This window comes from Mauremys reevesii, linkage group 26, assembly GCF_016161935.1.
Source record: "Mauremys reevesii isolate NIE-2019 linkage group 26, ASM1616193v1, whole genome shotgun sequence".
In the NCBI taxonomy this organism is placed as follows: domain Eukaryota; kingdom Metazoa; phylum Chordata; order Testudines; family Geoemydidae; genus Mauremys; species Mauremys reevesii.
In genome coordinates, this window is record NC_052648.1 from 12491214 (window position 1) to 12512631 (window position 21418).

General features: G+C 61.8%; 1 protein-coding gene across 2 annotated transcripts in view; it reads left to right on the forward strand.

Moving 5' to 3' along the window:
- Window positions 1-21418, forward strand: part of NFIC (nuclear factor I C) — a 144347-nt gene that overhangs the window by 90828 nt on the left and 32101 nt on the right. For both annotated transcript variants that reach the window (XM_039515593.1, XM_039515594.1), the window contains exons 3-8: window positions 2219-2290; window positions 9094-9168; window positions 9572-9695; window positions 12139-12263; window positions 19566-19688; window positions 20469-20653. In XM_039515593.1, the coding sequence (XP_039371527.1) occupies window positions 2219-2290; window positions 9094-9168; window positions 9572-9695; window positions 12139-12263; window positions 19566-19688; window positions 20469-20653 (704 nt within the window). The remainder of the gene's footprint in view (window positions 1-2218; window positions 2291-9093; window positions 9169-9571; window positions 9696-12138; window positions 12264-19565; window positions 19689-20468; window positions 20654-21418) is intronic.

Here is a 21418-nt window from a genome sequence, read left to right on the forward strand (position 1 = left end):
CTCCCCTCCCCTCCTCTGTCTGCCAGGGTACCTGGTCTCCGTGCCACCTGCTGAGGCCTGGCCAGTCCTGTCTCAGATCCCCCAGACGGGACCCACCCTGGCACCGGGCTCGCCCGTGGTGGCACTCCATGACCGATGTCACATCCCCGTGACACCATAGCAATGAAATCCCATTGCCTCGAACAAGGTCTGGGAGCTCCAGGACGGCTCCCTGAAACCACTGAGACCCTGCCACAGCCCCTGGGGCTGGTGACCCCCCCCGGCCCTCCCACAGCTGTGGCTAAATTGCTAGCGAAGGCAGTTTGGGCGGCTCGGAGCCCCCCACGGCACCTACCTCCCCGAGCATGCCAGGCTGTGGCATCGCCCCGGGGAAGGCTGCCAAGGCCCGGGTGGCAGGGAGCAGCCGTTCCAGAGCCAGGTGCAGTGGGCAGGCCAGGCGGTGCTTCGTGCCCGTGCGCAGGGCCGCCCAGCCAGGGGGTTGCAGCCACAGCAGAGGAACCCAGGGCTGTTTCATGGCGCCATCGGTTCTGAGGTTGGGAGCTTCCTCCATTACTGGCGGCGAGCAGGCAGCGGTGAGGGCAGGAGGCTCCGTCGGGCACGGCAGCCCATTAATCATTGTATGGGAACAGCAAAGTGACCTCTGGTTAGTGAGCGCAGACCACGCAGGGGCCATTACTGCACAAATGCTATTACATAAAGCAGCCATTAGTGTTTGTCTGTTGCCAGGGGAACCAGGGGCCTGCCTGGTCATGGTCACTAGAGGGGAGGAGGGAGGGGTCGTTCTTTCTTTCTTTCTTCACTCCCTCAACCTTTACAATTCCCCTCCCCCACCCTTCCCACAATTTGATTTGGATGCCGCATTCTGCTCCACTTCCTGTCCTAACCTCTTGCACAGTGTTCCTGTGCACTGTTACATAGTTGCCGTGTTCCACCCTAGAGGTGGCTGCATTCCTGCGTGCCGTGAGTGAGCCATGTGCAGTGTTGCTGTCCAGATTCAATTATTGCTGTGTTCCAGCCCAGAGGTGGCTGCAATGACTCCCTTTCCTTTCACTGTCAAAGGGATCCTCTAAGGGATACTGTGAGGAAATGCTAGAGCAGGGGTAGACAATCTATGGCACGTGTGCCGAAGGCGGAACGCGAGCTGATTTTCAGGGGCACTCACACTGCCCGGGTCCTGGCCACCGGTCCGGGGGGCTCTCCATTTTAATTTAATTTTAAATGAAGCTGCTTAAACATTTAAAAAACCTTATTTACTTTACATACAACAACAGTTTAGTTCTATATTATAGACTTATAGAAAGACACCTTCTAAAAACATTAAAATGTGTTACTGGCACGCAGGGGCGGCTCTAGGAATCCCACCGCCCCAAGCAGGGCGGCACGCCACGGGGCGCGCTCTGGCGGTCGCCGGTCCCGCGGCTCCGGGGGACCTCTTGCAGACATGCCTGCGGAGGTTCCGCTGGTCCCACGGCTCCGGCGGACCTTCCGCAGGCATGACTGCGGAAGGTCCGCCGGAGCCGCCTGCCGCCCTGCCGGCAAAATGCCGCCCCAAGCGCGCGTTTGGCGCGCTGGGGTCTGGAGCCGGCCCTGCTGGCACGCGAAACCTTAAACCAGAGTGAATAAATGAAGCCTCGGCCCAGCACTTCTGAAAGGTCGCCGACCCCGTACTAGAGTCAGTTTCCAGCCAACAGGGGGCGCTGCGGAGAATGTGACAGGGTCCAACCACTGACAAGGGTAGCGAGTGTGAGCTAGTCCCGAGCCCAGCCGCTCCCGGCTCCTACTCCTGACGTGGGCAAGCCACCGTTTCCACACCTGTGAATCACAGCTCGTGGGAGCTGTTACCATCTTCCTGGGGTGTGCGGGAACCAGGGCTGGTGCCAGGGCGGGTGACTGCCGGAGCCAGTGAGCACCAGTCTCTACCACCCCTTGGGGCAATGGAAGCACGGAGTGCTGCTGGAATTAATCGGGGGGCGGGGCGCGATGGGGACGGTTGGGCCATCTAGGGCAGGCTCGACGCAATGCCAACTCTCCCCGCTCTAATGCAGCCCCCAGCTCTTGCCATCCTGAGAGCGGGCTGGGGGCAGTGGGCTGGTTGCTGCCAGCAGGGGGCGCTGCTCAGAGCGGGGCATAAGGGCCTGGTGCGGGGTCAGGATGGGGGGAAAGAGGCTGGCAGGGGGGTGCTGGGCTGCAGAGTCTCACGCCCGGCTTTTCCTTTCAGATTCGGAGCAAAGCAGCAGTCCGAGGACAGGGATCGGCTCGGACCAGGAGGACAGCAAACCAATCACATTGGGTAAGTCAGCGCTGGGTGCGGGGGGGTCCCCTCACCCCTCTCCCTTGCCAGCTTGTGGGGGGTAGATCTCACATGCAGACCCCATTTAAAGCTCTCTCGGGGCAGGGAAGGAAGCCGTGCGGGTACTGAGGCAGTTGACACCCTCCCTGTTCACCCTCCCCAAAGCCAGGGGCCAGGCCTCTCGCTGGCCACAAGAGTGATGAGTTTGGGGCTCTCTCAGCCTAGCGTCCCCTGGTGGGAAATCTCTGCACAGCGAGGCCTGAGAATGGGAGTGGGGGAGGAGGAGTTTCTTAAAGCCCCAGCCTCTGGGGTCAGGTGCTTATGGGAGAATCTCAGCTTTGGTTTTAAAAATACCTCAGGGATGTTTCTCACCCATGTGGCTGTGGAGAAAAGGTGCAAGACCTGAAGCCTCCGGAGCCAGAAGGCAAAGGACGAGACCCCCCAGTTAGTTAGTTGCTACAGCTCAGGATTCGTGGGGGCTGCCCCATCATTCTGGGACGCTTTAGGGGGGCAGGTTTCTGCTGGGATAGTGGAGGGGCTGTGGGGTGGGACGGAGGGGCTGTGGGGTGGGACTGAGGGGCAGCAGCAGAGCTGTTGGGGGAGCCCTGGACTGGAGCATCAGGGGGGATGGGAATTTAGGGCCATTGCAGAGCTGTGGGGGGGACCCAGCACTGGAACAGTGGAGGGGCTGCAAACCGGGGGCATGGGGCATTGGCAGTGCTGGGCATGGGAAGCTTGTACGGCGCTCGCACATGCTATGCCAGGCTCTCTTGTCAAATTACCCCCCAGCCCGCTTCTACCAGAGGGGGCGTGGGGGTCCTGAGGGGCACAGAGGGCGGTCACACAGCTGCCCCAGACTCTTCGCCACCCGGGGAACAGCTGAACACACCTCACTCCTGCCACCGGGGGCGCCAGAGAGCCCTGGGCCAGTCCAGCACCACAGGCGGGTTCTCACTCCTGCCACTGGGGGCGCCAGAGAGCCCTGGGCCAGTCCAGCACCACAGGCGGGTTCTCACTCCTGCCACCGGGGGCGCCAGAGAGCTCTGGGCCAGTCCAGCCCTATGGAAGCGGGACGGTTTTAGCCGAGTTTTGCATCGAAGTGGTCAGCAGCACGGACACCTGCTCCTTCAGGGGCCAGTGTTGCGCCTGTTCTCCCAATGAGATCAGACAGCCCACAGCAGGACCCTGAGCCGGCCCCCCAGGTGCTCCCAAGGGGTCAGGTTTGTGCTTCCCCCTGAGAGCTGCTGGGGCCTTTTCAAGAGCACACGGTTCCCTCGTGCCAGCAGTCGATGAGGAAGATGCTCTCCAGCCAGCACCCCAAGCCAGTGGTTCTGTGCCTGACTGTCAGGCCGAGGCTCTGGGCCAAGGCACCCCCCCTTAGGCGCCCATGTTCACAAGACCCGGGCTCTGCGTGCCCCCCAGCTCCCGGGCACAGAGTCAGAAACAGCGAGCTCGGAGCTCAGACCCAAACACAGGCCATTACCGCGGGGAGATGGGGCGGGGCTGGGGGCGGTGGGTAGCGCTGGAGAGAGGGGCAGACTAGCACAAACAGAAGAGCTGGATGTTAATGGAAAGCAGAACGTTCCCCACCCGAGAGGTTCCCCCATTAGTAATGTCAAGGGAGGGGTGTCCACAGGACGCCCCTGATTTCACAGGAGTTCGCATCACGGACGTGTTGGGCCCCTGCAACAAATATTACTTGTTATTTGTATCACAGTAGCACCTAGGGGCCCCCAAGAAAGACCAGGGCCCCACTGCCAGGAGCTGCCCAGACACCTAGAGAGACAGCCTGGCACCCCAAGGGTGGGCCGGGGACCCAGAGGCCAGAAGCAGGCCAGTGGCAGAGTTAGAAAGAGAACCCAGGTGTCCTGAGGCCTGGGCCTCCCCACTAGGCCGCACGGTTTTAGACAAATCACATTTTGGTCGGCTGCGTCTGTCTGACAGCCAGCAAGGTGGAGGCAGGAGAGCAGGGAGAGAGGGCTCCCAGCCGGCCTGCGCCAGCCAAATCTTGGCTGCCTCTGGCCCAGGGCATCCCCAGAGCAGCGCCCGGAAGGGCTGGGGGTGAAAGGTCAGGCGCCGAGGTGGAACGGAAAGGAAGTGATTGGATTTTGCTAGATGGGAAAATGCCACGGAGAGGAAACTGCTGAGCCAGGGCTTTCTCCTCCACCTCCGGCTTCTGCCAGCAGCTTCTCAGCCGCCGGTGACGCTGAGACCCAAACTGACCCCGTCTGCTGCTGGTGCACCGCCCCGCGCTCTCGCCCGCCTGCAGCAGAAGTGCTGACTCGGCAAAGCCAGGCTGCAGCAGGGGCTTGGCTCCTTGGTGCCTGGGGTGACATACACGCCAGGCAGATGCTGAATAGCTTCCCTCTAAGGGGACTGGGCTGAGCGACAGGGAGACTGCTGGCTGGCCAGGAGCCGGAGTTTTTATCAGCTGGTCTGTGGAGTGTGGAATGAGTTTGGCAGGCCTCAGCCCAGCTCCCCAGCATAACAGCCGTCCTCGGGCTCCTTGCAGAGAGGCCAACAGAGTGATTGCGTGGACCTGTGGCAGAGGGCAGCAGGACAGTGGGAGCATGCCCTGGGATTCCAGGTGCAGGGTGACTGGAGACGGGCGGGGTGGTGCCAGTGGTAGGATCTGGTGCCCAGAACAGGGGCTGAATCCCAAGCTGGCAAATTTGCAGTTTGCCCCCATTCACTGACTTTGCTGTCTCGCTGTGAGTGCCAGGATCTCCCGCCCGCGGCTGCTTTCCACTGAGTCACTCCTGTGGTTGGGTTTGGTTTTCTGAGTCACCCCCCATGTGCCAGAGGCCCCTGCACTCAGCTTTGCCAGCGTGCCGGCCCCAGGGCATGCGGGCAGGAGCTTGGCTGCCAACTGGGGATGGAAGTATCCAGGACTATTGAGCCATCAGTTATTATTGAGAAGTGGCACCTGGAGGCCACCCCCGCTGGCACGCTCCATGCCACCCCAGACCAGTGTGCCGGGTGCTGCACAAACATACAGTCGAATCAGCCCCTGCCCGGAAGAGTTTACAGTCTGTACAGATAAAAGAAGTATCAGAGGGGGAGCCGTGTTAGTCTGGATCTGTAAAAGCAGCAAAGAGTCCTGTGGCACCTTATAGACTAGCAGACGTATTGGAGCATGAGCTTTCGGGGGTGAATCCCCACTTCGTCGGATGCAAGAAGGAGTTTTAATCTCCATCTTAGAGACAGGAAGCTGAGACCCGGAGAGCCAAAGGGACTTGCCCCTGGTCACGCAGGGGATCTGGGGGTCGGACCTCTGAGCCCTGTGCTCTTCTGAGACCCAGTGCAAGACCATCCTGCCTTTGTGCTGGTTTGCTGTTCCACCAAGCCTGCCCTGCCGCGTGCACGAGTCCCATGCTCAGACCTGCACACACCAGCCTTGATACCGCACTTGTCAGTCCCCAAATACAAATGCAGGGCAGTGTCACTGTCCCCACTTTACAGATGGGGAAACTGAGACACAAATCTTGTCACCCTAACTTGCTAGATTTCTTTGAAGAGATTACAAGTTTGGCTGGTTCAGGTAATAGTGTAAGGCATTTTGGCTTGGTGCTGCAGGATATTTTGATTAAAAAACAAGAACAATACAAGATCAACACGGCACCCACAACATGGACTAACATCTGGCTCACTGATGGGTCTCAAAGTGTTACTGTGAATGGGGACTCATCAGCAATGTGCTTCTAGCAGAGTCCTGCCGGGATCAGTTCTGGGCCCCACGATATTGAACATTTTTAAGAAGGACCTTGAAAAGAACATCAAATCATCACCGATAAAGTTTGCAGATGACACAGACATTGGTGAATAACGAAGCTGACAGGTCACTGAGACAGAACGGGCTAGCTTGCCTGATGAGTCGGGCACAACCAGCCAACCTGCAAAGTCACCCGTCGAGGAACACAGAGCGTGTGCCACCATTACAGGAGGCGGTGAAAAAGAGGGAGAAAGGTTCTTCTCTCTTGCCACACAGGGCAGGACAAGAGGCAGTGGGTTCGAACGACAGCAGAGCAGATTTAGATCAAATCTCAGGAAGGACAGTAGGACAATGGACCGGACCTGCCTCGGGAGGTTGTGGAAGCTCCTTCACTGGAGGTTTTCGAAAGGAGGCTGGAGAGCACCTGTCTTGGATGGTGCAGACACAGCAAGTCCTGCCCCTTGGCAGGGGTTAGACCACATGACCCTTGTGGTCCCTTCTAACCCTACAGGTCTTTGGGGTACTCCTGGGGAAGCAGTGCCTCTGAACAGGACTTTGGGGTCAGGGTAGAGAATCAGTTGAATTCGCTCTGGGTTACTCTGATCCTTGGACATCTAAACGGGAATCTCAAGTCGGAGTAGGGAGGTTCTTTTACCCCTGGATTGGCTCTGGTGCGACCGCTGCTGGGACTTTGTCCAGTTGGTGCCCACGATTCAGGAAGATGTTGATCACAGGGGAGGGTTCAGAGAAGAGCCCTGAGAATGACTAAGGGATTGGGAAACGAGCTCTGCCTGGTTAGCAAAGGGAAGGTTGAGGGGTGATGTGGGAAGTAGCTGCCTGGGGAGCAGGAATTTGAGAATCAAGGGCTCCTCGGCCCAGCAGAGCCTGGTCTAATGAAATCCAGTGGCTGGGAGTTGAAGCTGGACAAACTTAGATGACAAACAAGGTGCAATTTTTAGCGAGGCTAATTAACCATTGGAACAATTTGCCTGGGGCCATGGGGGGTTCTCAGCCCTGGAAATCTTTAAACCGAGAGGGGGTGTTTTTCTCCCAGCTCTGTGCTTGTTCCCCAGGAATTAGTTCAGGGACGTGCTGTGCAGGAGCTCAGAAGAGATGATCACAATGGCCCCGGCTGACGTTATAATCTAGGAATAAATGAAGGGACTTGAGTCATACCCGGGCCAGGCCTACCTGCACTCACGCCACTGGGTCGTTTCTGTGGATAACAAGAATATCCAGAGTAAATGTTTTAAAAGCAAAAGAGCTTGAAAGGGGAATGAACCCTCCTGCTTCAGGGCAGGAGCTGACCTCTAGCCATGGGGGTCAGCAGGGGCCTGTGCCTGGGGCAGGTACCCATCACTGCTGGATTCTTGCCCGTTCCTCGGAAGCAGCTGTTAGAGGCAGGATACCAGGCTAGATGGGCCCCTGATCTAATCTGGCAAGTCCCGAGCTGCCTCTGTTGTGTCTCCGATTAAAGCAACATTCTGGCTAAAAAAACAAGGAGTCCTTGCAGGGGTCTCCAACATGGTGCCCGGGTCATCTAAGTGCTCCTGCATACTGGCTGGCGGACGAGCATCTGCCGAAATGCCGCCGACAAGCTGCAATCCAGAGGTGTCGCTGCCGATTTTCGGTGGTATTTCGGCGGCGCCGCCTCTGGATGACTCTGCTTGTCGGTGGCATTTCAGCGGCGACGCCAATTGACGTTGCCGCTTGTCGGCGGAATTTTGGTGGATGCTCGTCCGCCGCCACGGTCCTCCGTGGCTCATCGTCTGGCGCCCGCCAGACGAAAAAGGTTGGGGACCACCGCCTTAGAGACTAACAAATTCATTTGGGCATAAACTGTCGTAGGCCAGAACCCACTTCATCAGAATGTCAAGTCAGTTACAGCCGCCCTGAGCACTTGTGACCCAGCCCATGGAGAGATTAGAGCTGCTTTCACACCCCGGCTTGGGGTTTTAAGCTGCGTGAGTGTGACATGAAAGCAGGTCAGGTCAGTATGACATGTACGTCAGTTACTGGATATCTGACACACAGGTGCAATACGTGGGAGCCAGCATGAGTCATGCAGATAGGAAATTAGATTTCACAGCCAGTGCCTGGGGATCTGGGCTGGGGATCCCTGGCCCTCTCCGAGCCCCAGGCTGGAGTGGGCAGCGCTCAGGGGGCAGAGTTGTTGACAAGGAGCAAAAAGGGTGGGGAGGAGCCAGGCTGGGCCATGCCGACGCTGCTCTGGTGCCCGTTGGATCTTCCCACTGGGCCGACTTGGGAACTTGGCAGGGGCCCATGGGTCGGCAGCTGCTGGGCGAGGGTGCAGATTGCGGCTTCAATGCATGCAGCATGGGAGACGCCAGGCTGCTGGAATGTCTGCTCCAGCCATTGCCCCAAGCAGACCATGGGAGGTCCCCAGGATCCTGCATCTCGGGGCGGCTACAGCCTCTCTTCCTTGCCAGGGCTCTAGCTCGCTGGCAGCCCTGGGAAGCGATGCCCAGCACAGGCAGCAGGAGGGAGGCGGGAATCTCCATGGCCCTGCCCGCCCTGGCCTCTGCAGAGATGCGGCCAGTAGCTGAGGTGCCACCTCTACCCCAGAGCTCCTCTCCCCTGGGTCCCTGCAGAGCGACGGCTTCCAGCATCTAGGCTCCCTGGTCCACTGCCAGCCCAGCCCCTTGGTTCTGCTAATTGATGGACCAGGAGCTCCGGGCAGCTCAGCTAGCCTGGGGGACTTGACTCTGGCCTAGCCAAGCGGAGCCCGGACCTCCCTCAGGCCCCTGCCTCAGCTCCCAGGAGCAAGGCTGGAACCAGCAAGCCAGGCAGCTCCCCCGAACCCGTGGAAACCTGGGCCCCGTGTGCCACGTGCGCTCCTCAGGCACCGCGGTTGGGCGTCATGACACACGCTGGGCAACGCCGGCCCCCGGCGGCCGTGCAAGGAGGCAGGTCCCCAAGGCGATGGATTGTGGGTGGAGGGCTGGGGCAGAGGCCCACCCCGGTTAGAGACGCAGGGAGGGAATGGCGGCGAGTCTGGTGCCAGAAATGGGTGCCCAGAACCGTGTCTCTCGGCTCCTCTCATCTCGCTCTCGCTCTCTCCCCACGGCAGATACGACAGACTTCCAGGAGAGCTTTGTCACGTCGGGGGTGTTCAGCGTCACGGAGCTCATCCAGGTCTCCCGAAGTGAGTACCAGGCCGGGGGCGCAGCGGCAGGCAGGAAAACCGTCAGGGCCCCAGAACTTTCCGTAGCGCCGACAAACACGCCATTGCATGGCGAGGCAGAGCCAGACACTTCCCCTTCCGCCCCCGCAGCCCCTCCAGGGGAGCAGGCTGCGTGGAGTTCGGCTCAGGGCCTGGTGAACAGGTCTGGGCGCAGCCTGGCAGCCTCATGCCAATGGCTGTGTTCCTGCGCCCCGTGGGGGACGCCAGTCCTAGCTGGCATAACGGCCAGGAGTGGGTAGCGAACGTAGCTTCCCCCCGGAGCAGCAGACCTAGGGGAGCTCTGACATGGAGGGACGTGCCCGCCCCCGGCGGGGTGTTCTGATGAGCCCCCCTGACGCGGGTCTCTCTATGTTGTGATCCACAGCGCCGGTGGTGACAGGCACGGGGCCAAACTTCTCTCTGGGGGAGTTGCAGGGTCATTTGGCCTATGATCTGAACCCCTCGAGCACTGGCATGAGACGGACGCTCCCCAGCACCTCGTCCAGCGGGTACGTACCAGCCTCAGCACGGGCTCTGGGGGCAGCGGGGCCGGGAGGGGTGGGGGGGGAGGATAGGCCTTTTCTAGGCCTTCTCTGTGCAGCGCAGTGTGGGAAGGTCGAGGCAGGTTCAGTCCTGCTTCAGCCAGACGCGGGGCCTGCCGGCACGCCTAGTCCCATGCATGCAAGCACCTTCCTGGGCACACACACTACCGTGCATAGAGACCCGGATGTACAGAGCTGTAAGCACACCCGGGATCCCGCGTGGAGGTGCAGTCGCACATGGAGTCCCACGTCTGCACCCTGCGACACGCGTGGAGCTCCAGTCACACACGCCGCCAGAGCATGCACGTCTGCGGACTCGTGCAGACACACACACCGGGCAGTAGTGTAAAACTGCCTGCGCGGCCTCAGATCGGGGTTCGTTTGGTCCATGGACTAGAAATCCAGGGCAGGTTTTTCCCTTTGCTGGGCGGTAGCCAGAGTCCAGTGCAGGTGGGCTCCTCTCCTCACTCCTAGTCCTCTCCCTGCCTGACACACGGTGTCCCAGGGAACTCCTTCCTCCCACCCTGGCTGCAGCCCAGGCTCCCAGCCTCTAGCCTGGTAACCTCCTCTGGTGCGGAGGGGGAATATCTGTTACTTAACCCCATCAGTGCTGCAGGGCTCCAGGGACCCGGTGCAGCGCCGGCCCTGCCGGGAACAAAGCCAGCAGTGACGTGGTTAACCAACAGTTTTGGCCTGGTGGCTTCCAGGGACAGCTTAGAGCAGCCCTGAGCTTGGCAGCTGTAGCAGCCTGGCGGCGTGGGCCTGTCACTGCTTCCGTCTAAGCAGGGCCAAGGCTGTGCAGGAGTTGGATGGGAGGCCGCTTGAGGAGCCCTGTAGAAAATGGCGTGGGCCCTGCCCCAGTGATGGGGGCTTTCCCCTCTGACCCGGCCTGGCCCCACGCCTGGGACTGTGCTTTGGGGGCTGTTGCATATGGACTGAGGCCGGTGGAGACTTAGGAACGAGGAGGAGTATTAACAGCAGCGTGCGGGCTCCCTACCTCCTTTGGACAGGACCTTGTGCCTCCCTGTAATCCCCGTCCCTCTGAAGATGGTCTTTGCCATTTCCGGTCCTAGACTGTTGTGTGGCTGTTAAACAGCTGCTGCGTTCCACCCCAGAGGCAGCTCCCGCGCATAGCTAGCCGGTGAGGATGATATTATTCAGTGGCGGCGGGTGTGCGCCCTTTGCTTTCAGCCTGTAAACTAATGCGAAAGAACAGGAGCCTGGGAGCTGAGGGAGAAGCAGCCCGCTTGGGTCTCTGGGCAGAATTTGGCTTTCATGGGCGCTGCCAGGTTACTGGAGAGCAGAATTTGGCCCACAGAGTCCATTTCCTCTGGCAGGGAACGTGCTGGCAGAGACCAGGCCCTGTGGATTTCCCGCCAGATGAGCTAGGTGAGGGGAGGGGGATCCTGCCGGCCTTGCCTCACTGGTTTGGCAGGGTGGACGGGGCCTCAGGGAGCCCCTTCCTTTCTCTCGTCTTTGATCGGGGCAGCGTGGGGCAGCCAAGCCCTCGGACACCCACTTAGAGTTAACTGGCGCTCCGGGCGTTGCTGGCGATGGTTGGCTGCACTTGGGGCCTGTTTCTGGCCTGACGCTTCTCAGGCCAGGCCGACGCGCCAGACCCGTGCTGGTATCACTACGTCGCGCAGGGGTGTGAAAAATCCACCCCTCCGAGCAACGCAGTTACACCCCTAGCTCCCTGCAGACAGCAGCCTGCGCACGGGAGGGCTTCTTCCATAGACACAGTACCCCTCTCCGGGAGGTGGATTAGCAAGGCCGAGGGGAGTGGCTCTCCTGACGCTGCAGCCGTGTGCATGAACACAAGCCCCCAGTCTGGCTCCCAGAGCACCCACTGGGGTCACGTGGGTGTAACGGAGAGGGAATTTGACCCTGGGCCTGCCCCCAGCTCCAGCCTCCTCCCCTTAGTGCCGAGGCTCCAGGACGCAGCAGCCACAAGGCCACCCCGCGCCGTATGGAGCCAGCCCAAGAATCTCTCGTGCGGTGCCCTCTGCCACGCGCACCCCAGGGGGCTCTGCCCTGAGTAACGAGCGCTCCCAGCTGCCCTGCATGGCGATAACATCACATTCCTGCCGCCCCGACCTGTGTCAGGTGGGCCACTCGCTCAGGGAATAGGGGCCATAAGACTGGGCTGGTGACTCACCTGAGGTCAAACAGCCATTCAGTGGCAGAGTCCCCTACTCTAACCACCAGACGACACTTCCCTCCCAGAGCTGGGCACAGAACCCAGGCATCCGGGCGCCTAATCCTTGGCTCTAACCTCTAGACTGCACAACACAGGGAGGGAGGGAGCCCCTGAGCCGTGACTGCCGCCCCTTGGCTGTGGGCAGGAGCCTATGGCAGCGAAAGGCCCCGGTGCCCACGCTGATCAATTCTCCTTCCTCCTCTTCCCCAGGAGTAAACGACACAAGTCTGGCTCCATGGAGGACGACATAGACACGAGTCCGGGGGGCGAGTACTACACCTCGCCCAGTTCGCCCACGAGCAGCAGCCGCAACTGGACAGAAGACATGGAAGGGGGTAGGTATCCGGGCCGGGGCCTTCCCCGGCGTCTTCTCCCGGCTCTGGCGCCAGGCCGGGCCGTGCACCCGGCTTCTCCTCACTTCGGCTTAGGAGCCAGTTCCTGGCCCAGAGGATCCCCCAGGTGCAGAGAGGTCTGAGGTGGGGCAGGGAAAGGAGCCACCCCCTGCATCCTGGGGCATCCCGGCTGCTGATCGCTGGCGTCACGGGTGCTGTATGTGAGGGCATGGCCGGGGGGTGAGCCAGGGTGCCATCCTCCCTCTGCCAGAGGAGACCGGCAGCCGCAGGGCCACTCTGCCAGGCACTCTGGGCTCGCTGTCGGAGCTCCTGGCTGGGTGCTTGCCAGCGCTAGGGGAGCCCTCGAGGAGGCGCCCTCGGTTTCTATAGGTGTCTCTGATGGCTGTGCAGGGAATGGCCATGGGTCCACTGGGTCTTCCCCAGCACAGGGTCTCTGGAGTGGGTCTGTGTCGATGACTCTTCCAGGGGAGGGCCAGCAGCTGCCCTCCCCGCTCAGGAAGCCGCCTGGCTCCTGACCCACCCGCTGTGCCCCTGCCCCCGCCGCCCCGGACCCCTCTGTGCACTGCCAGGCTGTGGCCCTGCCCCCGCCGCTCCCCATCTCCACAGGTGCCCCATATTATGGAGGACAGATTTCTTCCTTGTTTGATGTTTTGTCTTCCTGTCTAGACAGCCCCAATTAGCCGCTCATTAAGAGAAGGGGGAGGGGGTTGGCTGAGCTAATTAAAGCAATACAGACCCTTTTTCAGATGGCTGGTTCCTGGGGTCCCAGGCGGCGCCAGTTCTCCCTGCAAGGACGGGGGCGGGGGGGTTGTACATTATCTTGTATTTATTTCTTTTTATAATCTTGAGATTTCTATCAGCGGGTAGGGGGGAGGTTCCCCGGGGATCTGCTGGGTTGGGGGGGCAGTGAGCACTGGCAGCTAATGGCCCCGGGGGGTTCACCCCCCAGCTTCACACAATTAGGGATGTTTTTAAAGGGGCTCGTTAGCTTTCCTACCTCTCAGCCTGGGAGCCCCAAACTATTGCCCCCCGCCCCCCCGCAGTCCTTGGGCCTGGCCCCCGGCCCTCCCCCCAGACTGTGTGTGTGCGTGTGTCCGTGCACACCTGTGTGTTTGTGCACATGTGTGCAAAGGTGGGCCGGGGGGGGGGGTTCAGACTCCAAGCCCAGATCCTGGGCCCCCTTCCAGAACCCGCACCATGCCAGGAGTCCAGGGCCAGACCAGAATCGCGGCCCGAGCCTTTGTCTGCCCTGCTGGGCGCAGAGCCTGAGCCCCCTCCACCGGGACTGCAGGAGTCCCCTGACCCCTGCTGGAAGCGCCACATCACAAGCTTTGCACCACTGAGCCAGCCCGGGGGCACCTAGGACAGTGTACACAGCCCCTCCTTCTCCAGCGGGGGGCGGGGGGCAGAGAACTCGGGGCTCCAGCAGTTCTGGGCAGCAGAGCACACCGAGAGGCCCAGTGCAGAATCTAGTCCATTTTCCTCACTGGCTTTCCTCCTGATTTACACCAGCCTGAAATCAGAACCAGGCACAAGGTATCGTGCTGGGGACCCAGGACGCCTGGGTTTGAGACTCAGCACTTTGGGCTGGCCAGTCTGTTCTCTGTGCCTCGGTTTCCCCACCTTGGGAAGAATGGTGCTGACCCCAAGTGGTGTCCTGAGTTAGCAGCTGCAAAGCGCTTTACCCCGGGATTGGAAAATCCCAGAGCCGGCTGAGAGTTTTGTTCAAAGCTGGGTTTGGATGTCAAAGGGCCTGTTTCTTTTCCTACATGAAAATTTTCCACAAATAAAACCCGTTTCGTTAGACATTTGGGGGAGGGTTTTTTTTTTAATGAAAAACGAAAAGCAAAGCAGGTTATTGTGTAAACCCTGCCCCCTCCCCATTTTTGCTTTCCAAGCTTTTCCTGGGAAAAGCCCTTTTCCAGCCGGCTCTGTTGATGATGATGAATGTGAGATTGTTTTAAAGATCCCTAGGACAGGTTATTCAATCTTCCGCTGTTCAGGCTCCCGGGTTTTGCTAGCCTCTCCGATATTTGCTAGAGGTGGGTTTCGCTGTCTATTATTTATTTATTCTTTGCACTGTGGTAGCCCCTAGCAGCCTCCTCTCGGCCCAGGTCCCTGGCCTGCCAGGCACTGAAGAAACACAGAACAAAGAGAAGCTTTGCTGGGTGGGTCTGGGCTTGGCAGCCGGGATGCCCCAGGCGTGGTGGAATAGCCCTGGGGTTGCTCTGCCTTAGCTACGGAGCGCTGGGCGGCCAGAGTAGTCAGCCGCTGTCAAGACATTGTAGGCGTGGTGGCAAGGAGGAGCGCTCACCCAGAGCCAGGAAGGGAACCCTGGTTCCCAAGCGCCCTGCTCCAGACCGTGGTCCTCCTGCGCTGCCGCTGTTTTTCCCCTGTGGCGGGGCCTCGACTCACTAGCTCCACCAGCTGTTGGAGTTCAGGGAGAACCTCAGCTCTGGGTGCGGGTGCGTGGGAGTCCCTCTCTCTCTGTGCCCCCCAAGCCCAGCCGCGGGGGGGGGGGAAGCCATCCGAGAAGGGATGTGCTTAGCCGGCGCGTCGCAGGGGAGGTTATTTCAATCCCGTACTGGATGTTCTGTGAAATCCTCCTAAATGACCGTCTGAGAACGGGCTAAACCCATTAACACCGGCTGGGCCGAATGGCTGGAGATAAATCCTCCATGGCACGGTGGCAGCAGGATTAACTCCCTCTGGGAGCGCCCTGCTTCGGGCGGGGGGAGCCCCCACAATGGAGCCCCGGGTACTAGGATGGGGAAGGGCAGACGAGCCACACGCCCTCTCTAGGGGCTGCTCAGTGCCCTGCACAGCCACAGGGCTCTGCCCTGGTGGGAGCGTCCTGCCAATGCCCACGGGCTGAGGGGGCTGCAGGGGAAGCCGCGGCCGGGGGGAGAAGCAGGGGCGGGGTTGAACGCCGGGCACAGCAGAGAGAAGGGCACGGGGTGAACTGGGGAGGGGCGCCAGGGGAAGGGCGAAGCAGTGGGAGACGGGGCCAAGGGGCACGGAGGGGGATTGCAGTGGGCAAGTGGAGGGGCTGGGTTGGACGAAGCAGCTGCCCAGGATGTGGGCTGCCCCGTACAGCCCAGGGGAGAGCAGAGAACCAGGCACCCCAGCCGGAGACACCATCCTGCCCCAGGAGCCGCACACCGCCTCTGGGCCTGCCAGCTGGAATCACCTGCGGGTGTGGGGGGAGCCAGTTCCTCCCCAAAGCCCTGGGGCTTAGCTGCCCATGTCCTGCGCCCGGAGAGGCCCTGGCACGAGGGAGCACGGGGGAAGACAGGCAGCCTGTGGGCAGCCAGGGGTCAGAATAGAGCGAGGCAGGGCAGATGCAGTGCACGCTGGAGGACACTGGTGAGGGTGGGCAGCTGTTCCATTTCAATGAGTGCTGCTGGCTCCCGGGTGAAAGGCAGCGAGGCAGGGACCACTGGCCTGGAGACCTGGGCCCTAGCGCCTCTAGGACCGAATCTGCCAGCCTTCGCTCAGCAGGAGGATAAAACTGCAGTGTTTGACCCTCTGAAAGCAAGGATGAGCCAGCGGGATTGTTGTGCCCAGCCCTGGAGAACCCAGGCGTCCGGGCCAGTTTTAAAAACTGACCTGAATTTCTGGCTAAAGCACACGCAGCCCGGTGGGAGGCAGGATATGTTGGGCCTGTTCCCACAGCAGATCCAGGCAGCCAGCCGTGCTGGAGGCCAGTGACGGGCACTGCTGGGAGGAGATTCCTGCCCTGCATTCCCAGACGGAAGCGACAGAGATCCTGACCCCCGTTTGTGTGCTGGCGATGAGAGGCCAGTGGTGCAGACGAGAACTCTTTGCACGTTGGGTTGGATCAGAGGCTGGTTTGGATCAGAGGCTGGTTTGGATCAGAGGCTGGGTTGGGAGCTCCCCCCCGCCGGTGGTTCGGTTCCAGCCCTTCTCTGGTATAACCGTGAGCCAGCAAGCTATGCAGACAAGGTGCCGGAGAGCAGCTCCCGGGGGTTTGGTGCCACTGAAGAGCGACGGCGGCTGTGTCATCGCGTGCCTCCTCGTGGGGTGCAGGGTCAGACAGGGCAGTCACGCGCCAGAATGCAGCTCGGGAGACAGCAGGCAAAGCCCCGAATTCTGGGCTGGGCTGGGGGCGGGACTGCCCCGGTGTGTTAGAATAGCCCTGGGGCTGCTCTACCTTACTGCAGCCATACCGGCCCTGCATGGACCACTGTGCAGCCCCGAAGAGCCAGCCCACACCGCACTCCAGCCACTCCTCCTGTCCCCCTCATACACCTGCCCCCCAGGTCTGGGGCGGGGAGCCTACGCGGGCCTTGGGGAGACGATCTCATCGCAGGCACGTTTCCCTGGCTCAGCAGCCCTTCCCCCCATGGTGTTTATGCCTTTTGGCTCCTTGTGCTCAGGGCTCAAATCCCCCAGCTCAGCGCTCTGCAAGGCTCAGCGTATTTTTAGCTCTCCTAATCTTTCCTCATAAATCAACAGCCAACTATCCCGGCTGGGGCCCATCCCGGGGCAGGGCTGGGGCTGGGGTCTCCTGTCTGCAGCACCACAAGCTGAGCCAAGGGGAGCTAGACCCAGAGGGTTTCCTTTACTTTGGGTGACGCTCAGTGGCAGAGGGAAAAACAGCGTCTCTGTCCCGTTTGCTACGACAGGGCCGACAAAGGGGGCTTGGCTGGTTCCCGTTCTCCTTGGCACAGGCACCTCTGCCCTGGCAGACCCCGCAGTGGGGAAAGCAAAGGCCTGGCAGTGTGGCTGGCCAGGCTGGGTGCATGGCGCCAATGTCGCACAGAGCCACCTCACCTTACCCTGCCTGGGCCTGTACGGCCCAACCCCCACCTGTCCTGGGCCTGTACGGCCCCGCCCCAGCCTGCCCTGGGCCTGTACGGCCCCGCCCCAGCCTGCCCTGGGCCTGTACGGCCCAACCCCCACCTGTCCTGGGCCTGTACGGCCCGGCCCCCGCCTGCCCTGGGCCTGTACAGCCCCGCCCCCGCCTGCCCTGGGCCTGTACGGCCCGGCCCCCGCCTGCCCTGGGCCTGTACGGCCCTGCCCCAGCCTGCCCTGGGCCTGTACGGCCCGGCCCCAGCCTGCCCTGGGCCTGCTCGGCCCAACCCCAGCCTGCCCTGGGCCTGCACGGCCCTGCCCCAGCCTGCCCTGGGCCTGCACGGCCCAACCCCCGCCTGCCCTGGGCCTGTACGGCCCGGCCCCTACCTGCCCTGGGCCTGAGCCTGCCCTGGGCCTGTACGGCCCCAGCCTGCCCTGGGCCTGTACGGCCCAACCCCCACCTGTCCTGGGCCTGTACGGCCCTGCCCCCACCTGCCCTGGGCCTGTACAGCCCCAGCCTGCCCTGGGCCTGCACGGCCCTGCCCCCGCCTGTCCTGGGCCTTTATGGCCCAACCGCAACCTGCCCTGGGCCTGTACGGCCCGGCCCCAGCCTACCCTGGGCCTGCACGGCCCTGCCCCAGCCTGCCCTGGGCCTGCACGGCCCTGCCCCCGCCCCAGCCTACCCTGGGCCTGCCCGGCCCTGCCCCAGCCTGCCCTGGGCCTGCATGGCCCTGCCCCCGCCTGCCCTGGGTCTGCACGGCCCTGCCCCCACCTGCCCTGGGCCTGCACGGCCCCGCCCCAGCCTGCCCTGGGCCTGCACGGCCCTGCCCCCGCCTGTCCTGGGCCTGTCGGCCCTGCCCCCACCTGCCCTGGGCCTGTACGGCCCCGCCCCAGCCTGCCCTGGGCCTGTATGGCCCAACCCCAACCTGCCCTGGGCCTGTACGGCCCGGCCCCAGCCTGCCCTGGGCCTGTACGGCCCCGCCCCAGCCTGCCCTGGGCCTGGATTCCCTGCCTTGGGTGTTTCCCCTGCGGCTGCCTGGCCTGGCTCAGGCTCTATTCCTGGGTGTGTATCGATGGCCTCAGCCGTTCCCGTGGGCAGAGCGGGAGGTTCCCCCGGCAGCCTGGGCCCTGCGTGGCTGGAGGGAGGGGAGGAACATGCGAACCCCCAGGGCACTGCCCAGCATGGTGCAGGAGATGCAGCTCGTGCGGCAGCTGATGGGTTTCGGTGACTGGGGCCTGGAGGGGACAGGACGAGGTTTGGGTGCGTGGCCTTGTGCAGTTCGACCCTCCCCCCAGCTCTCCCAGCTCAGGCCCCGCTGGGGGGAGAAGCGGGTCGGAAACACAGAACTGGAGCCGGGTGCAGTGGGGTGAGGCTGCCCAACGGGGAGGAGAGAGACACCTGCACACATGGGGATGGATACTCCTGCCAGCACTTGTATACCAATGTGTACACACGCACATGCACACACACGCGCAAACACGCCTACCTTGTGTATACACCCCCCTGCATACCAGTGTGTCCACTCACATACACCCTGCGCATACACACACACCCCCTGCTGCACACCCATGTGGACAAATGCACACTTGTGCACTCGCACACACATGCGCACACACAAACGTGTCACTTACACACCCTGCGAGCCAAGCAGTCGAGCCAGGGAACGTGACCCACTTCATAAGCTCCTGCCCATCCCTCTGTCGCTACCTAATTAACGAGAGCAAATTAGTGGCTGTGACAGGGCCTCAGGAGAGTCTCTGGGTTCTGCGCTCCCTGCTGGCTCTGCGCAGCAATACCCCAGCCGTGCTCCCGGAGTTCTTTGCGCTGCGCCTCTGCCCGTGACACCCAGGCCAGCAGCACCCCCCTTTCCCGGGTAACGCCGGGCACGGCAGGGCCCTTCCGTAGGCGCCGAGCTGCACAGCGTGCAAACCCTCGCCTGGGCGTGTCTGGGACTGGGCAACAGGGGATGGATCACTCGGTGATTCCCTGGTCTGTTCATTCCCTCTGGGGCACCTGGCATTGGCAACTGTCGGCAGACAGGATCCTGGGCTAGACGGACCTTTGCTCTGACCCAGTGTGGCCGTTCTTATGTTTGCTCCCCCAGGTTCTAGGCTCAGTTGCTGGAGGGTTTCCCCCTCCTCCCCACCCCACTGGTGATTTCACTGGGCTGTCAGTGCCTCGAGCCAGGCCGGAGTGAATCCATTCATGGGCCGTCTCCTCTGGCCTCCGGCCTCTGAGGCAAGCGCTCCAGGGGATCCATGTGCCTGGTGGGAGGGGGAACCCTTCCTGACCCTGGGGGTCAGATTCTGCCCTGACGCCTGACACTGAATGGTGCTTCTGATGGACTCCGCTGTGGATTTTATTTGTGGGCCTTTTAAACGCCGTCCCTGAGCACTGTCATGGGCCAGAGCGGCGGGGGGCTGACCCCTAACAGCACCACTTCTGCTTTTCTCACGGCTCACTAGGCATCTCCCCCGTGAAAAAGACGGAGATCGACAAATCGCCCTTCAACAGCCCGTCGCCCCAGGACTCCTCCCCGAGGTTGAGCTTCACCCAGCATCACCGTCCGGTCATTGCCGTGCACAGCGGTGAGTCTGGCTCTGCGGGGGGGCAGGCCCCCAAAGCATGGGGGCGGTTCCTTTGTCATTCACAGCCTGGGAAGGGGTGCTGGGCAGGGGGGTCTGGGGGAGGGCTGCACGAAGGCATGCGTGGCTAGTATAATTTCTGCTGCGCCCACAGCCTACCAGGCAGCCTGCAGGCAAAGACCCAGCCCTGAAGAGTTTGCAAGGGAGAGAGAGCCGCCAGCTACAGTCTGGCAGGGTCTGCGTGACCAGGGTGGGGGGCAGAAGGAACCCAGCTTGGTTTTCAGCCCAGCATCCCTTGGCTTGTGGGCTGGGCCCTGTGAGGTTGGGGGTTGGGAGGGCGGTTTCTCGGAGTGGGACTGGTTTGCAAATGGCAATGCTTAGCACCGCCCGTCTGCCAAATGCTTCACCAGCGTCAGCTGATCCTCCATGCACCTTCCCCCCAGCCCCAGAGGCAGGTAAGGATCGGGGTCCCCATCCGCAGATGGGGGAAACTGAGGCACGGCGCGAGGTTCAGTGACTTGCCCAAGGCCATAGAGGGGCCTCGGGGTCAGAGGCAGGGTGAGGGCTCAGGAATCCCTGGCTCCCGGCCCCCACCACGAAGGGATACACAGTCATAGATGTCAGGCAGCTGGGCCGTGTGGGGCTGCCGCCTGAGCCGCTGTTAAGGGGGCGCTGGAACCAGAGCGGAGTGCCCGTGGGGCAGGAGGGTGCTGGGGCGCTGCCTGGCCTGGAGCTCCGAATGAAGGCCGCCCCGGTCCTCTCTTTGTCTCTCTCCCGCTCTAGGTATCGCTCGAAGCCCACACCCTTCATCTACTCTGCATTTCCCCACCACCTCGATCCTCCCCCAGGCGGCCTCCACCTACTTCCCCCACACGGCCATACGGTACCCGCCTCATCTCAACCCGCAGGACCCCCTGAAAGATCTCGTCTCACTGGCCTGCGACCCGTCCAATCAGCAGCCTGGACCGGTAAGGAGCTGCCTCGGCAGCCCCCACCGCTCCCCCACCCTGGGGGCCTGTGTTGGGGACAGTCCCACAGGGCCGATGCAACCCGGGTCCTGCCAGACCGGCCCGGCACGTCCCTCCCCACCAGAGACCTGTGAGCCGGGCACTGCTTGCCCCATGCCCGCACCCCCAGGCGCTGTCGCCAGCCTGAGGCCTCCTGAGCTCGGACGCTGCACCCAGCGGCACTGTAGGAGCTAGATTAGATAGACGGGGTGTCTCCGGGCTCCCGCGGGGTGAAATCCCCCCCCCCCACACACACACATGCCTGTGCACTGCTCACACCCAGCCTGCGGGACTTGCTTGGGGCGCAGGCCTGGGGCTCTAGGGTGACCAGACAGCAAGTGTGAAAAATCGGGATGGGGATGGGAGGTAATAGGAGCCTATATAAGAAAAAGACCCAAAAATCGGGACTGTCCCTATAAAATCAGGACATCTGGTCACCCTATGTGGCTGGCCCCTCCGCAGTGGAGAGACGCCGCCACTTGCCCCGGGAGAACAGCCCATCCTGGGTGCAGCCCATAGGCAGGAAGGAGCCGCTGTGCTTTTCCACCACCACCCCTGGTTCATTTTCCTGTCCCTGAGGCGTTTGCTGGGAACAGGGGGTTTCATTCTCCGGCCCAGCCCAACCCCCCGAGAACATGGTTTGATTATTATTTTTAAATATCAGTTAGTAGCTTTTCCTCTTTCATTTGGCTGCGAAGCCGGCCCGGGCAGGGGTGTTGCCGGCCT